Raw genomic sequence first — 27097 nt, 5'->3', positions numbered from 1 at the left:
CTTTTTTTTTTTTTTTTCTTTTTTTTTTTTTGATTTAAAAAATAAAATAAATAAAACACTAAATATTTCCATAACGATAAGAATTTTTTTTTTTTTTTTTTTTTTTTAATTTATTAATAATAAGATTTAATTTATTTTATTCTAAATAATTTTTTTAAATTGTTTGAAATATCTAAAATAAAATAGATTTGTAATTGGAAAGTTTTAGAATTAATGTTGGAATTAATCTTCCAAATAAACTAAAATTATAACTTTTTTTTTCTTTTTTCTTAATTCATTTAAATTTAAAGATTCACATACACAACAGAATAGGTTTAGGAGACATATATACAAAATTTTATTTTATTATTATTTATTATATTTTTTTTTCTAAAAGTTATTAAATTTTATTGTTCTTTATAATCGGAGATACCATCACTGTAAATACCAAAAGGCTAAATAATAAAATAAAAAGTTAGTGAATTGAAAAAAAAAAAAAAAAAAAAAAAAAAAAAAAAAAAAAGTTATTATTATTATTTTAAAAAAATTATTTACCTTTTCACTTTCAGGAAGTGATGGAGAATCATAAATTTTACAAATTCTCATTTCACCTTTACCTTTACGTAAAGATAAACGAGTTGTTGAAGAGTGGGCCATAATATGACCACCAATTGGCTTCTTTGGATCGGGATTAAACATACCACCAGCACCATCAACAGATGCAACGACTTGATTTGTAATAACGACGGCAACACCAAACTCATCGGCTAATCTTTGAAGAGTACGTAGGAAACGTGCTAAATGTTTTTGTCTATCTGCCAACTCACCTCTACCGGCGTAATCTGTTCTATATAATGCGGTTGCGGAATCAACAATCAATAAAGCATAACGTGATTCACTCATCATTGCAGATGCTTGAACTAATAACTCTAATTGATGATCACTATTGTATGCACGAGCATATGAAACATTATCCAAAACATGTTCACCATTTAAATTATATCTCTCTGCAATTGCTAACAATCTCTCTGGACGGAATGTTCCTTCTGTATCAATATATAAAGCACGACCTTCACCACCACCTTGACTATAACCAAGTTGACATGTTACACATAATGTATGACAAATTTGAGTTTTGCCAGTTCTAAACTATAAAAAAAAAAAAAGAGTTATTATTATTATTAATTATTTTTTGAGTTATTATTATTATTATTAAAAAAAACATACTTCACCAAAAATTTCAGTAATTGAACCAGATTCAATACCACCATCTAATAAAGAATCAAATTCTTTTGAACCAGTTGTAATTTGAATAATTTCAGCTCTTGCTTTATTAATATCGGTTGCAGTACGAAAGCCCATAAAAACTAATTTCTTTGCTTCTGCTAAAAGTTTATCAGCTTTTTGCTCAGAGATACCTTTGATACCTGTTAATGTTTTCTTTGTTGTAAAAGCAACTGCTTGTACTGTATTTAAACCTTGTTCTTGAAGTTTCTTTAAATCTGCTGCATTAATACCATTACCTTCTAATTTATTAATTGATAAATATGACTCTTCCTCCTCTTCTTCTTCTTCCTCTTCTTGTTGTTGTTCATTTTCAATATCAACTTCTTCTTCTTCTTGTCTTTGTCTTGATGCCATTTTAATTTATATATTTATTTAATTTATTTAATTTATTTTTTTAATTTACAAACTATTATTATTATTATTAGATTATGATATATTACTGCTTTAAATGTTGAATGAAAATAAAAAAAAAATTTAAATGTAAAAAAAAAAATTTAAATGTAAAAAAAAAAATTTTAAAAAAAAAAAATAAAAATAAAAAATTTCATTTTTTCTTAGAAATTTTGGAATATCTTTAAAAACTGTGTTTTTAATAAAAAAACAAAAAAAAAAAAAAAAAAAAAAAAAAAAAAAAAAAAAAAAGTCCATTTTTAGTAAGGGTGGTTGGATTTGTCGCCTTTTTTTTTTTTACTTTTATTTTTTTATTTTTTGTGCTGCTCCCCTTAATTTTTAGATAAATTCTAAGTATGCCAATTGATAAAAATAAAATAAAATGAGAAATACAATAAAATGAAATAAATAAAATGAGACAAAATTAAATTAATTAAATAAAATAAAAATAAAATAATATAATAATTTATGTACACATTTATATAATTATATACTAAAATTTATTTAGGATTTAAATATGTTAATGACTCTTGTTATTCTACTTCTACAAATTGGGCACTTTTTTAATTTTACTGAACATAATGAACAACAACTTAAATGACCACATTCTAAAAAAACAGTATTAATTTCGTTATCCATACAAACTGTACAAAGATCTTTTGATTCATCAGACCCATTATTATTATTATTCCTTTTAGTTGTGCTACTACTATTATTATTATTATTATTATTATTATTATTATTATTATTATTATTATTATTATTATTATTACCACTACTACCATTTGATGTAGTTTGATGTGTTTCTTTAATGTTACAATTATTATTATTACTACTATTATTATTATTATTATTATTATTATTATTATTATTATTATTATTATTATTATTATTATTATTATTATTATTATTATTATCATTTTCATCTTCAGAATTTAAAAATGTTGGTAAATTATCAAAATTTTCATCTGAAACTCTTTCTTTTTCTTTTTCTTTATCTTTACCTTTTTCTTTTTCTTTTTCTTTTTTATCTTTATCATTTTTAAAAGATGATTTTCTAGATTTGGTTGGTGATTTATTTGTATCACTACTATTACTCGAATCAATAGTGAAAAATGAACTTGGTGATGTTGAAAATGTATTTATATTATTATTATTATTATTTTGATTATTATTTTGATTATTATTATTTTCATCAGGTAAAATTAAAATTGGATTATTATTAATTATTGATAATGGTGGTAATAAATCATTATCTAAAGGACCAATTGGATATTTTAATTTTGAAGAAAAAGATAAAATAAAAGATAAAATACTTTTAAAAATATCGGGTGGTTTTTGAAGTGTTAAACCACCATTGATTGAAGAAGTCACTGGATAGAGTAAACAATGTCTAATATGATTTGTAGAATCAACAAAAGTGATAGCGAATGCACCAACAATAGTTTTACTACAACGTAATAAATAATAACCAACTTGTTGTCTCGATAACAATTGTGTTGCCTCTATACCAGATATGAAACCACTGAATATCTTTGAGTTTATAACATCTTGAAATATACCAAGTGATACAGGTAATGCTCCAAACCATTTTATAAATACTGATAGCTTGAATGGTGTAACATAACCATCCCGGGTGAAATCTAATGTATATCTTAAACTTGATTCATAAGCTAATATCTCCTTATTGAAAAACTTTTGAAATCCTTTAAAAAATATTGACCATGGCACAAATGTTATTTTATTTCCACCAAATTGATTCCACAATACTTTTGCTTCATTACTTAATAATTCATATGGATTATAATTATTATTATTATTATTATTATTTTCATTATTCAATGATGACGATGATGGTGGAAATAATGCTAATAATTGGTCAATTGATTGTTTTAAAATTGAATCAACTTTTAAAAGATTATTTATAATTAAATTTGAAGTAAAAGAATTTGTTGAATTGATTGTTGTGTTAAAGGTGATTGTGGTTGGAGGTGATGAAAGTTTTAATAAAAGTTGTTGAAATTGAATTAAATCTTGATAAAGTTTACATATTGAAAATATAAATGATTCAATACCATATTCAATGATTTTAATTTCACTACAAATTATTTTTGAATCTGATAGATTGAAATTGATTTTATTTTCATTTTCATAATGAATATAATTAACTAATGATGTTTTTGTAAATTGTATTGTATTATTTAATTCTGAAAATTCTTGATCATTTAAAACCGTTTTTGATTTAAAATTATTTAAATCTTTAATAATTTTATCAATAATTGTAATTAATTCACTTATATTATTTTTATATGATATTGTTGTTATTGTAGTTGTTGTAGTTGTTGTGGTTGTACCATTATTGTTACTATTAATATTATTATTATTATTATTATTATTAATGTTATTATTATTATTATTAATGTTGTTATTGTGAGCTAGTAAAGGAATACTTAAAAATGAAGGAGCATTTGATTTATTACTTGTTATTGTGGCTCTATTCATTTTTTTTTTTTCTTTTTTTGTTTTTTTTTTGTTTTTTTTTTGTTTTTTTTTTTTTTGTTTTTTTTTTTTTGTTTTTTTTTTTGTTTTTTTTTTTGTTTTTTTTGATTTAAAAATTAATTCATGGTACAAAAATAAATGAACAAATAAATAAATAATAAATAATAACTACAACCCAACACAAAGAAGAAGAAAAAAAAAAAAAAAAAGAAAAAAATTTTCTGTGTAATTTGATAATAAAAAAAAAAACTTTTTTTTAGAATTGGTCAATTTGGTGTTACGCACACTTTTTTTGATTTGAAAATTAATCAGCTAAAAAAAATTCAAAAAAATTTCTGATTGTTTGCTTAATTCTTTTTTTTTTTTTTTTTTTTTTTTTTTTTTTTACATTTTAATTTTTTTTTTTTTTTTTAACATTTTAAATTTTTTTTTTTTTTTTTTTTTTTGGACTGGTATAAAAAAATTTTCACTTTTTAACCAAAATAATAAAAGTTGGCAAAGCTAATTAAATAAAATACCAGCAAACAAAACCCTTCCAATCCATTTTATTTCTCTTTCTTAAAAAATTTCATTTTCTAAACAGATATTTTTCAAAAATGACAAACCCCAAAAAATATCTTTATTTATTTTTTTTTTTGTTTAAAAAAAAACATTTTAAGTGAAAAATAAACCAGGGTTATGTTTTTTACACAAATAATATATTTTCATTTTTCTATTTTTATTTTTATTTTTTTTTATTTTAAACTTTAATAATCTCATGTTGAAGAATCAATTGATTCAAGGAAATAAATTAACAAAAACCACCAATATTTTTTATTCTATGTTTTTTTTTTTTTTTTTAAAAGTACAATTTGTTTATTATATTATTTATTTATTTTGAGGTTACATATAATCTCATGATAAAAGAATCAGTGCCATCTGGAAATTCAATTGAAGAAGCATTAACAAAACCTAAAGGGTAAGCTTTCTTTACACAATCAATAGTTAAATACTTTGTCCAATTAATTGCTTTAACTATTTTAGTTTGATCAGCTGTATTTGGTGATAATGAAATAACTAATGAATCTTCATTTGAACCTGGAATTGATTGTGCAATAGTTTGTTTTAATTGTTTAATTGTTAATGATTCTTGAAAAAATACTTTTACAATACCACCATTTGGTAATTTTATCTAAACAATTTTTATTTTATTTTATTTTATTTTATTTTATTTTATTTTATTTTATTTTATTTTATTTTATTTTATTTTATCAAAACAAAAAAAAAAAAAAAAAAAAAAAAAAAAAATCCAATTATAATTATAATAAAAAAATTAGAAAACAATTATTTTTTTTAAATAGTTATTTATATTATGTAATAAAATTACACATACAATACAATTGTAATCGGCCATTTATTTGTTTATTTATTTTTGAGAAACTGTATTTTGTTTTTGACTTTTTTTTTTTTTTTTTTTTTTTTTTTTTTTGATTTTTTTTTTTTTTTTGATTTTTTTTTTTTTTTTTATGACTTTTTATTTTTAAACCCATTTCTTTCAAAGAAAAAAAAACTCAGCAAGGGCTTTTTATAATAAATTAAAAAATAACAAAACTTTTTATTTCAATATTTTTAGATAGTTTTATTTTTATTTAAATTAAAATTTAATTGTTTTTTTTTTTTTTTTATTTTTTTTTTTTTTTTTAAGAATTTGGTTGATACATTGGATTATCACCATTTCCAGTTGGATTTTCATATAAAGGATTTGAAGTTAAAGATGCAAGAGAATTATTATTTGAAGCAGCCCATGCATCATAACCTTTTTTAGAAGCAACTACAATAGCAATGGCAACTACAGCAGCAGCGACTGAAACACCAACAATAACAGAGGTTGATATGATTGCAGCGGGTTTACAAACAAAAGGTTTTGGATCAAAATCAACCGATTCACATCTTCCTGGTTCAGTTGAAGTAGCATTTATACAAACACCAGTTTCACATTTTGGATTTGAAGGTATACAAACTTTATCGAAAACAATACAACCAGTCACATCGGAACATTGAGAAATTTGACAAAATGAAGGTGAGTCACAAATACGATCTTTTAATTTACATTCACCAGCATCACAATAACCAATTAGACAATTACCTTTGTTTGGACAAATTTTTGGTACACCAACACAGCCAATATCAGCATTACAAGTATAATCCATACATGGATTGGTGATATTACATGATAGAGGTGTGTGAATACAACTACCATTGTTCATACATTGATCAATGGTACATAAATTACCATCATCACAATTGGATTCAATTGGAATACATTTTCCATTATTACATTTGGTACAACCAGAACATTCCATTGGAGTATGTTTAACACTACCAGTTATTTTATCACAAATATCGATTGTACATGGATTACCATCATCAATGGTATCAATTGGTAGTGGGGAGCAAACTGGTGGATTTACACTTTGATCACAGTTATTCTTTTGACATGGGTTTAATTTACAATTACAATTACATTCTGTACTATTTTGAGTGTATGTACCACAAACACCTTTATCAGCGGAGCAAGTTGGAATAACACATGGATTGGAGGAGGAAGGGGAAGTACATTTTGGAGTTGCCATACAACCACCATTCTTTGCATTACAACTATAAATTTTACATGGATCTTCACCCAATTCATTGGAACAATAATCAGCATCCATGCTGGTACATTTACCATTATTACATTCACCAGTTAAACATGGACCAATACAATTTGATTTATATTGACAACCAAGTTTTGGATCACAACCAGTTAGCGTCATACAATATTTAGATTTATCGGCACATTCTAAATTACCAATTACTTCACATTTACCATTGGTATCTTTTGAACAACCAGTGATTACACATTTATTATTTGATGGTTGTGTACAAGTGATATTGGTATGTCTACAATATTTTGAAATTTTATCACCACCTGGAATTGGTAAATTTGGTAATGGACAACTATCAATGGTGCATGGATCATCGTCATCACAATCAAGGTCTTTATTACAACATGTTGAACCATCACCTTGACAAACACCACAATAATCAGACCATGCACAAAATGCTTGAATATCAGTTTGAATTTTCATTTTACTATAGGGTGTATGTCTTTCACAATAAAAGAAATCAAAGGAATAGGTTTTGTTAACTTGTAAACCCAACTTTGTCAAATCAACAGTACCTCTTCTAGCAGGATGTAAACCACCTAAATCCAAGACCAACTTCTTATCAATAAATACCCAAACATCATCATCACCTTCAAATTTAAAAGTTTCAGTACCTTGATAAAAGAATACTGAATTAATCTTTAAACAATAATGAAAGTTATGATAGGCTGTAAAAATTCTACCACCATAATAGATTCTATTACTCTCATCAACATCCCAACCTTGATAATCAATTGGAAAGAAATCATCCTTTACAAATGAATAAATATTTGATGATTTATCCAATGTTAAATTTAATTTCTTTAATAACATTACATTTTGTGTATGGTTTTTATTAAACCATGTTGGAAATAAATTTAAATTTTTTAATTTACCATTTACAAATGGTTTAAAATTTGGATCATTTGATGCTAATGTTGGACTATCACCTTCCAATACATTTTTTATCATTCCAACTGAAATATCACCATAATCTGGTTCAAAATCACTATTTAATTTTGGTAATTGATCAAAAATTGAACAACTTAATAATAAAAATGCTTTTTTTTTTTTTTTTTTTTTTTTTTAAAAAAAAAAATTTATTTGTTAATTTTATTTATTTATTTATTTATTTATTTATTTATTTATTTATTTATTTTTAATTATTTAAAAATAATATACATACGACTTTTTGTTACTTCTGAACTAACAAAATTTAAATTTTTATTTAATGAAAATAATATTATTAATAATGTTAATATTATTTTCATTTTTTTTTTTTTTTTTTTTTTTTTTTTTTATTTGTTAGTTTTATCCGTTTGTTTTATTTTTTTATTATTATAAATTAAAGTTGTAAAAAAAAAAAAAAAATAATTAAAAATGTTGCTTTTTTAAAAAAAAAAAAAAATTAAATTGGTTTAAAAAAATAGTTCGGTAATAATTTAATAAAAATAATTAAAATTACAATGAAATAATAATTTATTAATTTAAAAAACCAAAAAAAATAAAAAAAAATATTATCATTATTTATAAAAGTTTAATATTTTCATTTTTTTTTTTTATTTTTTTTTAAACCAATCCAATTCCTTTAATTTTTTGATAAATCAAATTTTATAAATAGTTTTAGATTGATTCCATTGGTTATCTCATTTTTTTTTTTTTTTTTTTTTTGCAACGAACATTTTATTGTAAAAAAATAATTATTTTTAAAAATAAGTTGGATAAAAAAAAAAAAAAAAAAAAAATTAAAATCTGAAAAAATTAAATTTACCAAATTGAGTTATAAAAAAAAAAAAAATAAAAAATCTCCCACTTTAACTTTGAAAAGTTTTTTATTAATAAAACAATAAAATCAATGAATATTTTATAAAAATAGTTTGTGAAAAACATAAACTAATATGATTTCATTTATTTTATTATTTTATTTTTTTTTATTTTATTATTTTTTTTTTATCCAGTATGACTCATGGTTTAGGTCGGTTGGGTCTTGTTTTTTTTTTTTTTTTTTTTTTTTGGGATTTTAAAATTATTTTTTTTTTTTTTTTGGTATCAACCAAAAAAACTTCATTACATATTAACCAAGATAAACAATGGTATAAAATTAATTTTATATAAAAATATGAATAATTAATAAAATATTTTAAAATAATATGAAATATTTTCAAATAAATAAAAAAAAAAATAAAATAAAAGATAAAAATTAAAACAAAAAGAATGAGATATATATAAATAAGGAAATTTTTAGTGAAACAAGAAATTATGTGATTTTATTAATATTTTTAGAATATGAAAAACAGAACCCATACCAAGAGGATTATTATTTTTTTTTTTTTCCTTTTTTGGATAAAAAAAAAATGAAAAGAGATTTTAATTAGGGAAAATCTCAGCATTTTAATTGGTTCAGTGTAATATTTTTATTTTTCTTTTTGGAGTATTGTTGGTGGAATTGATTGCTGTTGTTTAATTGAGTTTGAAGTTTCAATTATATTTGGATTAATAACACGATTACCTTTTTCTAATAACTTTTCATGTTCTTCCATTTTTTTAATTAAATCTTTATGGCTACTATCAATTTCTAAGTGCCATGGATATAATACAGTAATTTGAAAACCTAATGCACTAGTTGCAATCACCAAATTAACCAATGGTAAGTTTCTTGAGAAAATTGGGAACTTTGATAAAACCATTCTTTTAAATTAATATTATAATATTTAGTTTTTTTTTTTTTTTTTTTTGGGGAGGGGGAGGGAAAAGAGAAGGGGATATAAACAAATAAATAAATTTCTTTTTAAATAATTTTTAATATAAAAATTTTTTAAAATAATAAAAATAATAATTAAATAATAAATTTGTGAAAATTGATTAAAAAAAAAAAGGATTTTATAATTTACGTCTTTTTCTATTCATATTATAAATAAATTTATTAAAATATTATATTTATTAAATTTATTTATTTATATATTTAATTGGTTTTATAGTGATTGCACTTTTTTTTAAATGAAAAAAAAAAAAAAAAAAAAAAAAAAAATTTAATATGTGATGATAATGATGTGGTTAAAAAAAAAAAAAAAAAAAAATAAAATAAAAAAATTATTATTAGGAACCCACTTATCTTCTTTTACTGTTCTTTATGAAAAAAAAAAAAAAAAAAAAAAGAAATCCAATTTTATTTTTTTTTTATTTTTTTTTTAATTTTAATTTTTGATATTGATTGGATTGGAAAATTAAATGAAATTTTTATAACTTTCTGACCATTTTACAATGGTGGGAAAGTATTTATTGTATATTAAAAGAATATTTTTTTTTTTTTTTTATTTTTTTTTTATTTTTTATTTTTTATTTTTTTTTTAAAGTTAATATTAAATTAAATTAAATTATTGTGGAATTTGACATAATGGGATACCATTTAACCATTCAACATTACCATCACAATGAGTACAATCTAAACCACTGAAATTATTAACACATCCACAAGTACCATTACAAGTGAAATATGGAGTTGGACCACAATCAACACTTGTGAAACATTGAGCAGGGATACCACCTTCACCTAATGGAGTACAAGTTGGAATACCATTATACCATAAGGTTTTACCTTTACAAACACCATCAATTGATTGGAAACCAACAGCAGCTTGACATTGATGATTGGAAGTTGGTGTATAAATAGTTTTACCATTTTTACCATCAATACCAATTGATTTAACAATACCATCTTTAGTTGTATAATAAATGACACCACCCTTTGAAACCATTGAAATTACATTTTCACCAGTGATTAATTTAATGGCTTGATTAGAGTTAGCAGATTTTGAATAAGCAGTTATACCATTTGAATGAGAGAATACAATTAAATCACCCTCGACTAAGAAATCAGTTAAATGACTTGCATCAGTATCACTACCAATTTCAATCAATTGATCTTTTGTACAATTTGAACAATCAGCTTTACCTTTTAAGAATTTACCATCATAAGTTGACATATATAAATCATTACCATCTTTTGCTAAACCATTAACAATTTGTGATTGATAAATTAATGTTGCATCTTGAGCATCACTTCTTTGTGTTGGTAATTTATTTAATTTATAAATACCATAAGCACCATAGATCATTGATTTTTCAATATCATCAAAAATTGGAACGAATGGTGTATTGAAAATATTGAAAACATATTTAACTTTATCACCACCATTATTTGCATCTATAAGTGAGAAAATTGGTGCTGATCCACCTTGATTCATTAATACATAATAATAATTTGATTGGGGTAAATAATCATAGAATGAATAAAGTTTGAATGATCCTGCACCACTTTCAATTTCACCATTGATATTAATTCTTTGAGAAATTTCATTACTTCCATTACCTGAAGTTGGAATATTAAACATTTTTGGTGTACCAAATGGACCACCTTGTGAACTATTAAATTTACCTGCAATAATTAAATTATCATTCCCATCCATACTAATACCTGGATAAACATTTAAACCACCATTACATGCTGCATATGGATATCCAACACCACATTCATAATCTTCATTACATTGATTACTTGATAATACTGCACCAACAATTGAAAATGCAATAATTAATGATTTTAAAATTTTCATTTTTTTTTTTTTTTTTTTTTTTAAACAATTTTTTTTTTTTTTTATTCTTATTATAATAAATGAATATATAATTAATGAATAAATAAATAAATAAATAAATAAATTAAATAGTATAATTTTTTAAAAAAAAAAAAATATTTACAATTTAAATACTATTTTTTTAAAAAAAAAAAAAAAAAAAAAAAATTAAAATAAATTAATATTCATGGTTGGCAATAGTATAATAATCTTGTGTATATAATTTCAACTATAAAAAGTGACATTAATTAACCCCACTCTAAAAATAGAAAAATAAATATTAAAAAAAAAAAATAAAATAAAATTAAAAATAAAAAAAAAAAAAAAAAATTAAAACTAATATACTATCGTACTTTAATATTTTAATTAAAAAAATTATTTTCTTTTATTTTTAATTTATTAATTTGTATCAATTTGATTTTACATAAATGTTTTTTTTTTTTTTTTTTTTTTTTTTTTTTATGGAGTATTTGGATTATTTTGGTCATTAACACGATATAAGAAATCAGTTAATAAACCAGTACCAATTTTCTTTATTGAAGTTGCAGAATATTCTTGAAATTTTGAAGGTATTTTATTAATTGATTGGCAAGGTTTACCCAACCTATCTACACCAGCCCAAGCAATAAAAGATTTAACTTGACAACCATTAATTGGTATTCCATCTCTAATTAAAATCGGAGTAGAAGATGGTGTAGTTGTTGATGTGCCAGTAGTAGTTGTTGTTGTTGTTGTTGTACCATTAATTATTGTTGAATTTGATAATTTATCATTATCTCTTAATTCATTACATTTCATATCCTTAACTTTTACACCACATTGAGAATCAATACATTGATCACACTGTTTTTCACACATACCAGGAATTCTATCACCATCCCAAACAGCATCAACAATTTTACCATTCTCTAATTGAACAATAATTGTAAAATAATTTACAAATGATTGAGTTAAATTTGAAAATATATGTTTTGGTGGTAAAATTATTGGATACAATTTAAAAGTTTCAGTATTCACTATAACTTCTTTTGTATAATTTCCACTTGTATTATTTTTACAATCTGTATAATTTGTTAGAGTTTCCATTACACCAATACTATTATTAAATGTGCATGGAAATGTTTGATTCTCTCTAACACTTGTAAATGTTGAAATATTTTTTAAACCTGGGAATTCTGCCCAAACTGTATAATGCTCATTTTGAACCATGAAATTAGTATTTGGTATTTTTATTGTAGTGAATTCGTCAACTCTTGGATGATAATCTGTAGACATTAATAATTTGCTTTTATTATTATGTATGAAAAATCTCATAAATGACCAATCATATCTTTGATACATTTTATTTGAATCATTAGTAATATTATTAACTGTGAAATTTATACCTTGATTTAACATAAATGTTGTATCTATAATTTGTTTTGACCAAATTTTTGGTCCTTTAACAATTTGACTTTGATTTTTATTAATTATTAAAAATATTAATAAAATTATTAAAAAATAAAAATTATAATTTAATTTCATTATTTTTAAAAATAAATTTAAATATTATTATAAATAAAAAAAAAAAAAAAAAAGAAAAAAAAAAAGAAAGAAACTATTATTTTATCAATGTGTGTTGTATATGTAGAGTGAAAAAGAAATATGTGTTATTATTTTTTATTTTTATTTTTTTATTTTTTTTTTTAAATGATTAATTATTTTATTTTTTATTTATTTAATTTTTTTTTTTATTTTTAATTGTTTTGAATTTATTTATTTTTTTTTTTTTTTATTTGTAAGTGTGTGAAATTATTGTGTGTTTAAAAAAAAACATTACAAATTTGGGTGTGTTTGTTTTAATGTTAGATTTAAAAATTAGCCATCTATTTTTAACCGTTGATCAGAATAAAAAAAAAAAAAATAAAAAAATAAAAAAACCATAAAAATAAAAAGGTTTATTTTTTTTTTTTTTTTTTTAATTAACTATTATTTATATTAATATCTATATTTTTTTTTATTTTTTATTTTTATCCTCCAATAAAGATTTAGTTAATTTTTTTAAAGTTTCAACTTCATTTGGAGTTGATAAACCAGATGATTTCCAACGAATTTTACCATCAACAACTAAAAATATATATGATGAATATGGATTTGTAACACCAAAATCTTCAAAAATTGTATTTGATTCTGAAAAAAAAAAAAAAAAAAAAAAAGATTAGTATTATATAAATTTAAAATAATAATAATAATAATTAATAAAAATAATAATAATTTACTTTTAATTGCCATTGGTAAATTATACCAAGATTCTGTAAGATCATTATTCTTTCCTTTACGAGTACTTTTTAAAAGGGGTGATAAAATTTGATAACCTAATTGTGAAACCAAAAATATACTATGAATATCCAATTGTGGGAATTCCTTTTTAAATGGTTCAGACCAACTTTTTATAAATTTATCAGCATGAAATGGTTTAACTGAAACGATTAATAATGATGGATCATTATTATCTTTATTTAAACAATTTGGAAATTCCAATTTATTACCATCCAAATCTTTTGTTTTAATTTGTGGTACAACTTCTGCTTGTGATTCATTAATTAAATTTGGTGATCCAACAAAAACTTTCATTGTTGGATTTTTCATAAATTCTTTAACATCCCATAAAACACCATCTTCTAATTCTTTTTTACTTTTTTTTTTTTAAATTTATTTTTTTTTTTTTTTTTTAAAAAAAAACTAACTATTAATATTAATTCAAAAATAATAATTAATAATAATAATTAATTATAATAATTACACTCTTCTTTTTTGTTGAGTATCTGCATTTTCTTTATAATATTTAAATGGATTTAAAAAATTTTTCCAAGACGACATATTCCTAATTTGTTGTTGTTGTTGAAAAATAACATTTTTAGTAGTATTATTTAGTAAACTTTTAGAAACAATTCCATTTAAGGATTTACATGAATTAATTAATCTATTAGTAATCATTTTAGTTTTGATCAAAAGAATAAAATAAAAAAAAAAATAAAAATTAAAAAAAAAATAAAAAAAATAAAAATTAAGAAAAAATGAAAAAAAGTGAAAAAACGAATTTTGAAAATAATTATTTTAAAATTAGATGTTTTTTTTTTTTTTTTATTATTATTCATTTAAAAATCAACTTAATAATTTTGAAAGATGATATTAGTTATTTTGTTTTGTTTTTTTTTTTTGTTTTGTTTTGTTTTGTTTGTTTTGTTTTTTTAATCTATACAAATATTGATTGTACAATTTTAATTTACTAGTTGAAATATTAATTTACTAGTAATTTTAAAATTGATGACATGTGATTTTTTTTTTTTTTTTTTTTTTTTTTTTTTGTTAATTATTATTTAAATATTAATTGAATTACTATTATAATTTGAACTAAATTCATATTGACCATTTTGATTTATATTTGGTTCAGAATTTTCAGAATCAGAATAATCTGAACTTTCAAAGAATTCAATAAGTTCGAAAGCTTTCTTGTAAACATCTTTTGATTGATGCTCTTGAAGATCATAAATGATGGATTCACCTTGCATTTCAGAGATCAAGTTAACGTATGGATTAACACCAGTTTTAGTTTTAGTTTTTTCACCTTCTTTAATGATATTGATTAAACCTTCCAAGACGATTTTAAGGATAACTAAATCTTGAGAGTTTAATAAATCGATAAAATGTTTCAAGATATTGTGACGAACCAAGGTTTGAATTGATTTAGTTGATGAATTATTGGTAGAGTTTGATAAAGCCCAACATGCTTCACGTTTAATGTCATGTTCACTGTGGGAGAGAAGACTGATCAAGGTTGTCACTGTCTTTGGATTTGATACGACAACATCGATTTGTGATGGTTCACCAGCGGTGATATTTGATAATGCCCAACATGATTCTTTACGAATGGATTTCTTTTGAACGGCCAAGAGACGAGTGATCAATTCAACACCATTATTATCGATGACTATTTGAGTTTGGCTAGATTCACCAGTGACAATATTACCAACGGCACGTAATGCTGGTGTGAAAACGATACTATCTGGATATTCCAATAGTTTGACCAATCTTGGTACGACACCACTATCGATGACGGCTTGAATCTTTGTATTTGGACCATCACAGAGGTAAGATAATGCCCAACATAAATCACCATAGATTTCACTTGGAAGATTTTCAATTCTGATCAACTCGTTGATTGCTGGTAAACATTGACTAACCACAGAGAAATCTGGTTGTGGTTTACCACGACACAAATTTGAAATTGTCCAGACAACATTTTGAATTAGACCAATTTTACGCTCGGAATTGGCTGAGGTGGTGGTGGCACCATTATCTTCACCATAGTGTAGCAATGGAATTAAAGCATTCATTGCACCATATTTCAAGAGATAGTTTCTTGAATCAACTGTATCACCTGCAATATTACCCAATGCCCAAGCACATTGTTCCTTAACTTCATCGGTAGTTTCTGCACATAATAACTGAATAAAGATTGGTACGGAACCACTTTCCATCACAGTTTGAGTTTGTCTATTATTACCAGATGCAATATTGGTCAATGCCCATGCTGATTCAAATTGTACCTTTGGATTATTACATTGTAAGAGTTGATTCAATTTTGGTATAATACCACATTCAATAACTTGATCAATTGGTGGATAAGCATGAATTGATAATAACTTTCTAAATTGTACTAATGATGAATAAACATATGCTTGATCGTTTGAATTTAATGCTGTAACTAATCCTGGTAAATTTTTAATCTATTAAAAAAAAAAAAAAATAAAAAATAAAAAATAAAAAAAAAAATCGAGAAATTAATATGTGAATTTTTTTTTTTTTTTTTTTTTTTTTTTTTTTTTTTTTTTTTTTTTTTTTTTTTTTTTTTTTTTTTTTTTTTTTTTTAATTGATTCTATTATGATTTACCTTATTTTCCATAGTTTCATTTTCATATTTTTGGAATTGTTCTTGAACTTCTGGTGGAACGATAATTTGATAAGAAGTTGAAGGATTTGGTTGAACGATACCACGTCTCTTTAACATTAACTCTTCTCTAGCATTTTTTCTAATACCAATTGAGTTTTCTTCTCTCTTTCTTCTTGCTGTTTCACTATCGAGTGATTTTTTAAATTCTTTCTTTCTACTATCTTGTTTATCTCTTGATGACATTTTTTTTATTTTTTTTTTTTTTTATTAATTTATATATCTATTGTTTATAAGTAATGTGCAATTGGAATAAAGGAAAATTAGGTATGAAGTGTAAATAAAATAAAAAAAAATAAATAAAAAATAAAAAATAAAAAATAAAAAATAAAAAATAAAGTAAAGTTATGGTAAGACTAATTAGTTTATTGAAATGTTTATTTAAATTTGGTAGTGTTTTTTTTAAAAAAAAAAAAAAAAATAAATAAATAATAGACCATATTCCAAAACTAAACTATATAGATTATCACTTACTGTTTAAATTATTTGTGTTTTTATTTATTTATTTTTTTTTGTTATGTTTGTTTGTGAACTATGAAAAAAAAAAAAATTTTGAAATAAAAAGAAAAAACTTTTTTTTTTTTTTTTGGCCCATTTAAATAAAAAAAATTTTAAAATCAATTCCGTTATTTAGCGCACTTTTTTGTTGTTGGAGGTGGTTTAAATTCAAATTTCAAAAAAAAATTTCTAATAATTATTTTTTTTCACTGTTTAACAGCAAATTTATTTTATTTTTTAATTTATTTTAATTTTTTTAAATTGTGCATATTAAAAAAAAAAAAAAACAATACCAAACATTTATTTGATATTTTGATACTGTTTTATTTGCTATTGTTTTTTTTTTTTTTTTGTCTTAAATAAATATTATTATTGAAATTATTTGATATTGTTTTTATAAACAAATAAATAAATAAATAAATAAATAAATAAATAAATAAATAAATAAATATATAGATAAACAAACAACAAATAGATAAAAAAATAAAATATAATAAAATAAAAAAAATAAATAAATAAATAAAATAAAATAAAATAAAATAAAATAAAATAAAATAAAATAAAATAAAATAAAATAAAATAAAATAAAATAAAATAAAATAAAGCAATAACTAATATTTTTTTATAATTTTAGAATCATCAAAAATATTTACAGTTGATTTGATGGAAGGGAAAATATTGGAGTTCAGCAACCAACCAAACGGAACAATTAGTAAAACGTGCAGTATCAAGAATGTTTTTGGGTTGAGGAGAATAAACTACAACAAATTTTTTTTTTAAAGAAAATATACTTACATGAAAAAATGAATATTTGAATTATTTAATTGAAAAAAAAAAAAAAAAAAAAAAAAAAAAAAAAAAAAAAAAAAAAAAAAAAAAAAAAAACAGTATAAATTAAAATTAATTAATTACATTTATAAAAAAAATAAATAAACATTTTCTTTGTTTGTTTGATTTAAAATTTAACCTAAAATTTTAGGATGATCCAGAGGAATTAAAGGTGTATTTGATGGATGGAAAATGTTGGAATTCAGCAACCGATCAAATGTTACAATTAGCATACCAATTAAAGAATGTTTTGGTTTGAATAGAATAAATTACAACTTTTTTTTTTTTAAAAAAAATGTATATATATAAACATATAAAAAAAATATCTAAATAATTAAAAAAAAAAAAACTGATTATATTAAAATTATAAAAAAAAAAAAAGGAAAAAAATAAACATTTTCTTTATTTGTTTTAATTTAAATTTTGCACTAAAATTTTCTTTTTTTAAATGGACCAGTATCTTCACGAGGATCATCATTTTTATTTCTATTTGTTTCTATATTATTATTATTATTATTATTATTATTATTATAATTATTATTAAAATTATTATCTTCATCATCTCCATCAAAAATTAATTCACCATCGTCATATTCAGAGGTATCATATGATTCATCTTCATACTCTTCATCATCAAATGAATGATTTTGAAATGTAGTTGAAGTTGAGGTGGTTGTAGATGAAGATATGTTATTATTATTATTATTATTGATGTTGTTTTTATTAATAATATTATTAATATTATATTTACTGTTATCACTATTATTATTTCCATCACTATTTCCATTATTATTATTATTATTACTATTATTATTGCTATTATTATTATTATTGCTATTATTATTATTGCTATTATTATTGTTATTATTATTATTGATATTAATATTAATATTATTTTTATTATTATTATTATTATTATTATTAATATCATGATTTCTATTTGATTGTCTTCTTTGTTGTGGACTTGTTACTTTTTTATCTTTTTTTCTACTTTTTGTAATTCTTTTATCAGATTCAAATAAATTCTTTTTAAATTGATAAAAAAAAGTTAAATCGTCATTATCTAAATCTTTCTTTTGAATATGAACATTTGTTAACCATTGTAAATTTTTAAAATCGATTTCAATGAAACGTTGATCCAACCGATAATTACCAGTAATTCCCCATAACCCATATAATCTACCAAAATATTTATCAATTGTCATCCTATGTGATTCAAATTCTTTTAAATTATCATTTATATTTATTATTCTCATTTCATCAATACACTTTGAATTTGTATTTGTAGTTGTAGTAGTTGTCATTGTGGCCGTCGTTGCCGTCATCATGGTCGTCGTCATTGTATATTCCTGTATATTACTACTACTACTACTATTACTATTATTATAATTTTGTGAATTTAATGGTGGTGTAGTTGTTGCACTAGATGGTAAACTATTATTATTACAATAATTACTTTGATTGTTATTATTTTGATTATTTTGACTATTTTGATTATTTTGATTATTTTGATTATTTTGATTTTGATTTTGATTAACTATTTGAACCATACCATTAACATTTTTATAATAATTTGAATAAGGTAATGAGGAACCTGTTTGAGGATCGAATAAAGTTAAAATTGCCCATGATTTAAATTTACCAGTTTGATCAATTTCTGAAGGTGTATCTTGTTTTTGAAGATAGTTTAATAGATTATGTTTTTGTTGATTAAATATGGTTAGATCAGGTGTTGAACCAAGATAAGGTGCAGAAACAAAAATTGAATAATGTGGTGAACTGAATTGAACTGCAACCATAAATTTAATGCCATATATGTTATTAATTGGATCAAAGTATTCCTTTTTCTTTGAATCTGCTATTGTAGTTTTAATAGTGATACAATCAACTATTAAACCAATATGATATGGATTCTTTTGAATTTTAAAATTATTTTGATTATTATTATTATTATTATTATTATTATTATTATTATTAATATTATTTGAATTATTATTATTATTATTATTATTATTATTATTATTATTAATACCATTAACTGATGGTCTAAATATATCAAATGGTAAATCTCTTTTTGAAAGTTGATCAATTACAATACGTATCTTTTGTACAACCCGACTAATTGTAACTTGAGTAACGTTAAACATTTTACTAATGTGTGTTGTGCTTGATCCTGCTTTACTAAATGCTAAATATAATAATAATTTATCGAAATTATTGAATTTATTCTTTTTGAAATCACTAAAATAATGTTTACAAACTTCACATAATACCAAAATTTCCCTCTCTGTAAAATTTATAATTTCATTAAAACTATTCTCTTGTTTTAATTTTTTAAATATATTTGAATATTCTTCAATATTTAATTCTGAATCTTCACAATTATTATTATTTTGATTATTTTGATTATTTTGATTATCATCACTATAATATTCATCATCTTCTGAAAAATTATTATTATTATTATTATTATTATTATTATTATTATTATTATTATTATTATTATTATTATTATTAATATTATTATTATTGTTATTATTATTATTATTATTATTATTAAATGATGATTTTGAATTTAATGTTGGTGAAGTTGATAAAGGTGTTGTTGATGCTTTTCCTTCAATATATTGTTTCTTTTTATCTAAATATTCAACCAATTCTCCAATATTTTTGGCAATATCGGGTTTACTAAATTGAGTTTGTGTTTTTATTGGTTGATACTTTGAGGGTTTACTATTTGGTTTTGGATCTTGGGTGTTTTATATCCATTATAATTGTCTTTATTGGAATTATTATTATTATTATTATTATTATTATTATTATTATTATTATTATTATTATTATTATTATTATTATTATTATTATTATTATTATTATAAGTACTATTAATATTATTATTCATATTTTTTAAATTATTACTATTATTGCTATAGTAATATTTTAATTTTTAAATTGTAAATCTATTTTTTTTATTTTAAATTTATATATAAAATATATAAATTATTATTATTTGGTTATTGTTTGTTTTTTTTATTTTTTTGGTTTTGGTTTTTTTCAAAAATTTTTTTTTTTTTTTTTTTTTTTTTTTCTGTTATATCTATTTTTTTTTATATCAATTTTTTTTTTTTAATTTTTTTTTTTTTTAATTTTTTAAATCTTTTTTTTTTTTTTAAAAAAATTTTTTTTTTTGTCTGTAATGGACAAAAAAAAAAAAGAAAAAAAGTTGTGAAAATAGTCTTAAAAACTTTGTTGGTGCCGACAGTGAATAGTTTGAATTATTAAAATACCCCTTTTTTTTTTTTTTTTTTTTTTTTTTTTTTTTTTTTTTTTTTTTTTTTTTTTTTTATTTTAGTTTATTATTATTATTTATTATTATTATTATTATTATTTTACTATTTTTATTATTATTATCATATAGATTTTTATTATTATTTTTATTTTTATTATTATTTTAATTATTATTTTTATTTTTATTATTATTATTATTTAATTTAAATTACAAAAAGATAAAGGTAAAAAAAAAAATGCATGTGTGAAATTTTTGTTGGAAAAAAGTTTATTTACTTTTTTTAAAAGAAAAAAAAGTAAAAAACAATAATACAACAAGATTAAAATGAGTTTGTTTGGAGTGGTATGACAATGCTGTTGTTGGAAATGCATTAAACAAAAAAAAAAAATTAAAAAATTAAAAAAAAAAATAAAAAATTTGAATTTTTTCGATTAAAAAAATTTTTTTTTATTTTTTTCAATTTTATAATCAAAATGGAGTCGTTTTGAAAAAAAAATTGTTTAGAAAGGTAATGGGAGCAGAAAAAAAAAAAAAAATGTTAAAAATAGAAATTAATTTTGAAGTTTTCAAAAAATTAAAAAAAAAAATAAAAAAAATAAAAAAAAAAATAAATAAAAAATAAAAATAATAATGATAATTAATAAAAAAAAAAGAAATAAAATTAAACAAATAAATTTTTTTAAAAAAAAAAAAAATAAAAAAAAAATAGTAAAAATAAAAAAAAAAAAAAAAAAAGAAAAAAAATTATTGTGTAAAATGGTTTTAAAAAATATCTTGGTTTTACAAAAAAACCCTGCACAAAAATAAATAAAAAAAAAAAAAAAATAAAAAAAAAAAAGACAAGTCTGCCATGATTTCTCAATTCCAAATTTTTTTTTTTTTTTTATTATCATTTTTATTTTTTTTTAATTTTTTTTTTCTTCCCACTTGTCCATCAAATTTTAAATATCTTGAAAGATGGGGCAATTCTATTTTTTTTTTTTTTTTCTTTTTTTTTTTTTTTTTTTTTTTTTTTTTTTTTTTTTTTTTTTTGAAAATCAAAAACACATTTTTCCCATTTTTCCAAAAATTTTTTTTGATCAAAAAAAAAATAAAAAAAAAATAAAAAAAAAAATAAAAATTAATTTTATTTTTTTTTTTTTCAAAAATAAAATAAAATAAAAAATAATAAAATAAATGTTTAAATCTTTTGATGGATTAAAATTATCGAATTCAGAGTTAGAGGGAAGGTATATTATAGCAAATAGAGATATTGACATTGGAGAGAGTATATTAAAATGTAAATCATATTTTGCAGTTACATGTGAAGATTTTAAAAAGAATAGTTGTTACAATTGTATAAAGTTAATTAAATCACCATCACCTCAACAAGTACCAAGATGTTTTGGATGTAATGAAGTTTGGTATTGTAGTGAAAAATGTAAACAAGATAATCAAGCAAAACATCAACATTATGAATGTGCATTTTTCAACAATATAAAATCACCAAAATTAATTCAAAATTCAAAACTCGATTTCGATTCATACTCTGAAATCAGAATAATACTTGGTTTACTCTCAAGATATTATCAAGATAAATTATTAAATAATAAATTCAATTCATCAATAATAATAAATAATCAACAAGATGATGAAGAAGATTTTATAAAAGATACATTGGATGGTGTATTAGATTTAGTAGAAAATGATATAAATGAAGAAACAAATAGTGTAGCAAAAGAATATATTGATAATATTATTGAATATATTATAAATATATTAAAATTAACAATAAATAATAATAGTAATGATAATAATAATAATAATAATAATAATAATAATAATAATAATAATAATAATAATAATAATAATAATAATAATAATAATAATAATAATAATATTGAAGAATTAATTAAATTAATTAGACCATTAATTCAAAAAGTTAGATGTAATCAATTTGGAATTTGGACAAAGAATGATAAATGTATTGGTATGGCAGTATCACCAAGTAGTAGTTATTTTAATCATTCATGTATACCAAATTGTGAATCGGTTAGAGATGGTAGTGATATGACATTTAAATCATTATTTCCAATTAAAAAAGGTGACCAAATTAATATCTCTTATTTGGCATTAGATAAATCAACTAAAAGACGTAGAGATTATTTGAAATTTGGTTACTACTTTCATTGTCAATGTCCAAGATGTAATTCAACAGATATTGATCCAACTGGTAAATTAGAGGATTCATTAGATAATTGGATTTCAAAATTTTATTGCCATCAAAAGAAATGTACAGGTTTATATTATTCAAAATTAAAATTATCACTACAATCATTAACCAACATTGATAATCATGAAATTCAATTATCATGTTCAACTTGTAATGATCAATTAATTGTTAATTCAAATTTTTATTTAAATAAACCAAATTATTAAATAAAAAAAAAAAAAAATAAAAAATAAAAAAACATATTTTCTCACATAAAATTTAAATCCCGATTTCATGCCACTTTTTTTTTCACATTTTTATTTTTATTTTCACATTTTTTTTTTTTTTTTATTTTTATTTTTTTTTATTTTTATTTTTTTTTATTTTTATTTTTTTTTTTCTAAAACACAGTTTTGTGGTTTTTACTGATCGAAAAAAAAAAAAATTAAAAAATTAATAAATTAATTATTAAATGTTTAAATCTTTTAATGGATTAGAATTAAAAAGTTCAGAGAATGAAGGTCGTTATTTAATAGCAACTCGTGATATTCAAATTGGAGAAGATTTATTAAAATGTAAATCATATTTTGCAGTTACATCAGAAACTTTAAAAACAACATCATGTTTTAATTGTATTAAACAATTACCATCAGTTATTAAATTATCATTAAAATGTAATCAATGTAATGAAATTTGGTATTGTAATGAACAATGTAAAAATGAAAATATTAATAAACATCAACATTATGAATGTAAATTTTATAAAAAATTAAAATCACCAAAATTAAAAGTTTATCCAAATTTTGATATTGAAACATTTACAGAAATTAGAATGATCGTTGGTTTGTTATCAAGATATTATCAAGATATTTTATTAAATAATAAATTTATTGAACAACAATTAAATAACAACAATAATAATAATAATGATAATGAACAATTAACAAATACATTAGATGATGTTTTTGATTTAGTAGAAAATCAAGTTACAGAAGAATCAAATCCAGCAGCAAAAGAAAGAATTGATTCAATCGTTGAATTTATAAGTGAATTGTTTAATTTAGTATTATTAGGGTCAACAACAACAAAATCAATAATTAATAATGATGATAAAATTGAAATGATTAGGAAAATTAATGAAAAAAGTAGATCAATTATACATAAAACTAGATGTAATCAATTTGGAATTTGGACAAAGAATGATAAGTGTATTGGTGTTGCAGTATCACCAAGTAGTAGTTATTTTAATCATTCTTGTATACCAAATTGTACAGATGTTAGAGATGGTAGTAATATGACATTTAAATCATTATATCCAATTAAAAAGGGTGACCAATTGACAATATCTTATATTGAATTAGATCAACCAATACAAGATAGAAAAGATGAATTAAAGTATGGTTATTACTTTGATTGTATTTGTCCAAGATGTAATGGTGATTCAAATTCAATTGATTCAATGGATAATTGGATTTCAAAGTTTTATTGTTCTCAAAAGAAATGTACAGGTTTATATTATTCAAAACCAATGATACCAATTTTAAATACATTAACTTCAAATCATGAAATTCAATTATCTTGTTCAAATTGTAATAATATTAATATAGTTACACCTTCTTTTTTTAATAAATAAATAAATAATTATTTTAATTTTCACTCTTTTTTTAAATTTTATTATTATTATTAAGCTTGTTATAATTTATTTATTTATTCTTTTTAGGAAAAAAAAAAAAAAAAAAAAAAAAATAGTTTCTATTTGTTTTAAAATTAAAAGATGAAAAGAATATATTAAACATTAATACTTTTCCATTTTATATAAAAATGGAAATTTTTTTTTTAATTAACACTCTTTTCAATTTTAATATATCAAACAAATGAGTAAATAATTGAGGTATCATTTAATTTAAAAAAAAAAAAACAAGTAAATTGTTTGGAGATATTATAAAAAAAAAAGATTAAATAATAATAATTTTTAAAATCTTTAATATTTTTAAAAAATTTATTAATTTATTTTTATTTAATGTAAAATAACAATAAATTTTTTTTTTTAAAAATTTTTAAATATTTATTATGTTTGTTATAAATATTTTATGTTTCATTATTATTTTTTTTTATTTTTTATTTTAAATTTTTATTTTTTATTTTTTTTTTTTATTATTACTAATTTTCTAATTGTACATCACAATTATCTCTACATTTTTGCATTAGTACAACGCATTTTGACCATTCAGTTTTACAAAATTCTCTATTATCATCAACACAATCACTATAACAATCACCATTTATTCCATTTGATGATATTATCATTAAATAAACCACTAAAAAAATACAAAAAAAGAGAGTTAATTTCTAAAAGATTAAAATTTGTTTTTTAAAAAAAAAATATTTTATTGTTAATAAAAAATATGTATAAATAAATAAAAAAATTGTTAAAAAAAATTTTATTTTACCATTATTCTATTTTTATTTTGTTTCAATAATTAGATTTTATAAATTAAAAAAAAAAAAAAAAAAAAAAAAGTTAAAACCCTTGTCAAATTTAAAAATCTTTTTTTAAATTTTTGTTTTTATTTTAAAATAAAAAAAAAAAAAAAAAAATATTAAAAAACAAAAAAAAAAAAAAAAATAATAGTAATTAATGGGTGGTATTAATAAAGTTTTTTTCATATAATTTCATTAATATTTATACCAAAAACACCCACAAAAAAGGAGATCTTATTAATTATTACCATTTTTTGAAATTATATACATAATTACCCCCAACAAAAAAAAAAAAAAAATAATTATTTCTTTTTTCTTTTTTTTTTTTTTTTTTTTTTTTTTTTTTTTTTCTTTTTTATTTATTTTTAAATTTGATTAAAAAAAAAAAAAAACATATTATTACATAAAAAATTTAATTATTATTTTTTTAAATTTATATTTATTTTTAATTCATTGATATGTTTTAAAATTTTCATTTATTATTATAATTATTATAATTGATATTATTATTATTTTTAAAATTTATTTATTTTTGTTCAATACCAAATTCAATATTACAACTTTCTTGGCATTTACCAACAACTACATCACAAAGAAATTGATCCTTTCCACAGTATCTAGTATTCTTTTTGAAGCAATTTGCATAACATTCATTCACATTACCAAGGGAAAAACTTATTGTTATTATAATAATAATAATTACAATCAAGATATTCATTTTGTTCTACAATTATAAAATTTTGTTGAGAAAATAAAAAAAAAAAAAAATAAATGAAAATAATTAATATTTTAAAACGTTATTATAAATAATACCACATTATCCATACCATTTTTTATAGTATACTATTATTTTTTTAATTTTACTGTTAATTTTAAATTTATAATTATTAAATAAAAAAATAAAAAAAAAAACTTTGTTTTTATAGTGATAAAATTAAAGAAAAAAAAAAAAAAAAAAAAAAAAAAAAAAAAAAAGGAAATTAAAAATATATTTGTTTTTTCATTAAAATGAATTTAAAGAAAAAAAGCTACCCTAAATTCTACTTTAATCATCATCACATATGAAATAAATCATTATCTAAAAGATTCAAGTATGGGTATATATAAAAATTTTAATATACTTACTTTTTGATTATTTATTATTTTTTTTTTATAATAAAAAATATGTCTATTAGATTATTTTATTTTATTTTATTTTATTTTTTTAGTATCAATATTATTATTATTATTACTATTTGTTTTTATTATTTTTTTTTTTGTTTTTTATTTTTTTTTTTTTTATTTTTTTTTATTTATTCATTTTCCAAATTGTCAATGTTTCATTCACACTAATTTTTTTATTTTTAATATTTTATTATTTTAATTTTA

The 27097-nt window shown here is 20.1% G+C and overlaps 14 protein-coding genes across 14 annotated transcripts; 2 read left to right on the top strand and 12 right to left on the bottom strand.

Annotated features, from left to right (window-relative positions):
• Positions 1–386: 386 nt before the first annotated feature.
• Positions 387–1620, bottom strand: DDB_G0273611 (hypothetical protein; the record flags this gene model as incomplete). Its single annotated transcript, XM_639330.1, has 3 exons — positions 387–434; positions 535–1128; positions 1207–1620. 3 exons carry the CDS (start codon positions 1618–1620, stop codon positions 387–389), a joined length of 1056 nt encoding a protein of 351 aa, XP_644422.1.
• Positions 1621–2160: 540 nt separating this feature from the next.
• On the bottom strand, positions 2161–4158 carry cblA-2 (RING zinc finger-containing protein; the record flags this gene model as incomplete). Its single annotated transcript, XM_639329.1, has 1 exon — positions 2161–4158. The coding sequence occupies one exon, from the start codon at positions 4156–4158 to the stop codon at positions 2161–2163; it is 1998 nt and encodes a 665-aa protein (XP_644421.1).
• Positions 4159–5026: 868 nt separating this feature from the next.
• Positions 5027–5548, bottom strand: DDB_G0273607 (hypothetical protein; the record flags this gene model as incomplete). The annotated part of the gene is made up of 2 exons (XM_639328.1): positions 5027–5326; positions 5528–5548. The coding sequence occupies 2 exons, from the start codon at positions 5546–5548 to the stop codon at positions 5027–5029; spliced, it is 321 nt and encodes a 106-aa protein (XP_644420.1).
• Positions 5549–5834: 286 nt separating this feature from the next.
• On the bottom strand, positions 5835–8092 carry psiG-2 (PA14 domain-containing protein; the record flags this gene model as incomplete). The annotated part of the gene is made up of 2 exons (XM_639327.1): positions 5835–7866; positions 8004–8092. 2 exons carry the CDS (start codon positions 8090–8092, stop codon positions 5835–5837), a joined length of 2121 nt encoding a protein of 706 aa, XP_644419.1.
• A 1143-nt stretch (positions 8093–9235) lies between these two features.
• On the bottom strand, positions 9236–9728 carry DDB_G0273603 (hypothetical protein; the record flags this gene model as incomplete). The annotated part of the gene is made up of 3 exons (XM_639326.1): positions 9236–9493; positions 9592–9605; positions 9713–9728. 3 exons carry the CDS (start codon positions 9726–9728, stop codon positions 9236–9238), a joined length of 288 nt encoding a protein of 95 aa, XP_644418.1.
• A 467-nt stretch (positions 9729–10195) lies between these two features.
• sigL-2 (EGF-like domain-containing protein) lies at positions 10196–11434 on the bottom strand (the record flags this gene model as incomplete). The annotated part of the gene is made up of 1 exon (XM_639325.1): positions 10196–11434. One exon carries the CDS (start codon positions 11432–11434, stop codon positions 10196–10198), a length of 1239 nt encoding a protein of 412 aa, XP_644417.1.
• Positions 11435–11911: 477 nt separating this feature from the next.
• Positions 11912–12976, bottom strand: DDB_G0273599 (hypothetical protein; the record flags this gene model as incomplete). Its single annotated transcript, XM_639324.1, has 1 exon — positions 11912–12976. One exon carries the CDS (start codon positions 12974–12976, stop codon positions 11912–11914), a length of 1065 nt encoding a protein of 354 aa, XP_644416.1.
• Positions 12977–13448: 472 nt separating this feature from the next.
• On the bottom strand, positions 13449–14428 carry DDB_G0273597 (hypothetical protein; the record flags this gene model as incomplete). Its single annotated transcript, XM_639323.1, has 3 exons — positions 13449–13621; positions 13711–14126; positions 14235–14428. The coding sequence occupies 3 exons, from the start codon at positions 14426–14428 to the stop codon at positions 13449–13451; spliced, it is 783 nt and encodes a 260-aa protein (XP_644415.1).
• Positions 14429–14811: 383 nt separating this feature from the next.
• DDB_G0273595 (hypothetical protein) lies at positions 14812–16628 on the bottom strand (the record flags this gene model as incomplete). The annotated part of the gene is made up of 2 exons (XM_639322.1): positions 14812–16221; positions 16386–16628. 2 exons carry the CDS (start codon positions 16626–16628, stop codon positions 14812–14814), a joined length of 1653 nt encoding a protein of 550 aa, XP_644414.1.
• Positions 16629–18196: 1568 nt separating this feature from the next.
• On the bottom strand, positions 18197–20670 carry DDB_G0273593 (hypothetical protein; the record flags this gene model as incomplete). The annotated part of the gene is made up of 2 exons (XM_639321.1): positions 18197–20409; positions 20490–20670. 2 exons carry the CDS (start codon positions 20668–20670, stop codon positions 18197–18199), a joined length of 2394 nt encoding a protein of 797 aa, XP_644413.1.
• A 1563-nt stretch (positions 20671–22233) lies between these two features.
• DDB_G0273591 (SET domain-containing protein) lies at positions 22234–23475 on the top strand (the record flags this gene model as incomplete). The annotated part of the gene is made up of 1 exon (XM_639320.1): positions 22234–23475. The coding sequence occupies one exon, from the start codon at positions 22234–22236 to the stop codon at positions 23473–23475; it is 1242 nt and encodes a 413-aa protein (XP_644412.1).
• Positions 23476–23720: 245 nt separating this feature from the next.
• On the top strand, positions 23721–24881 carry DDB_G0273589 (SET domain-containing protein; the record flags this gene model as incomplete). Its single annotated transcript, XM_639319.1, has 1 exon — positions 23721–24881. The coding sequence occupies one exon, from the start codon at positions 23721–23723 to the stop codon at positions 24879–24881; it is 1161 nt and encodes a 386-aa protein (XP_644411.1).
• A 527-nt stretch (positions 24882–25408) lies between these two features.
• DDB_G0273587 (hypothetical protein) lies at positions 25409–25555 on the bottom strand (the record flags this gene model as incomplete). The annotated part of the gene is made up of 1 exon (XM_639318.1): positions 25409–25555. One exon carries the CDS (start codon positions 25553–25555, stop codon positions 25409–25411), a length of 147 nt encoding a protein of 48 aa, XP_644410.1.
• Positions 25556–26255: 700 nt separating this feature from the next.
• On the bottom strand, positions 26256–26447 carry DDB_G0273585 (hypothetical protein; the record flags this gene model as incomplete). Its single annotated transcript, XM_639317.1, has 1 exon — positions 26256–26447. One exon carries the CDS (start codon positions 26445–26447, stop codon positions 26256–26258), a length of 192 nt encoding a protein of 63 aa, XP_644409.1.
• Positions 26448–27097: the final 650 nt, after the last annotated feature.

The sequence above is a fragment of the Dictyostelium discoideum genome (genome assembly GCF_000004695.1).
Source record: "Dictyostelium discoideum AX4 chromosome 2 chromosome, whole genome shotgun sequence".
Lineage (NCBI taxonomy): Eukaryota > Evosea > Eumycetozoa > Dictyosteliales > Dictyosteliaceae > Dictyostelium > Dictyostelium discoideum.
The sequence above is the reverse complement of the archived record's forward strand: the minus strand, read 5'-3'. Positions and strand labels throughout refer to the sequence as shown.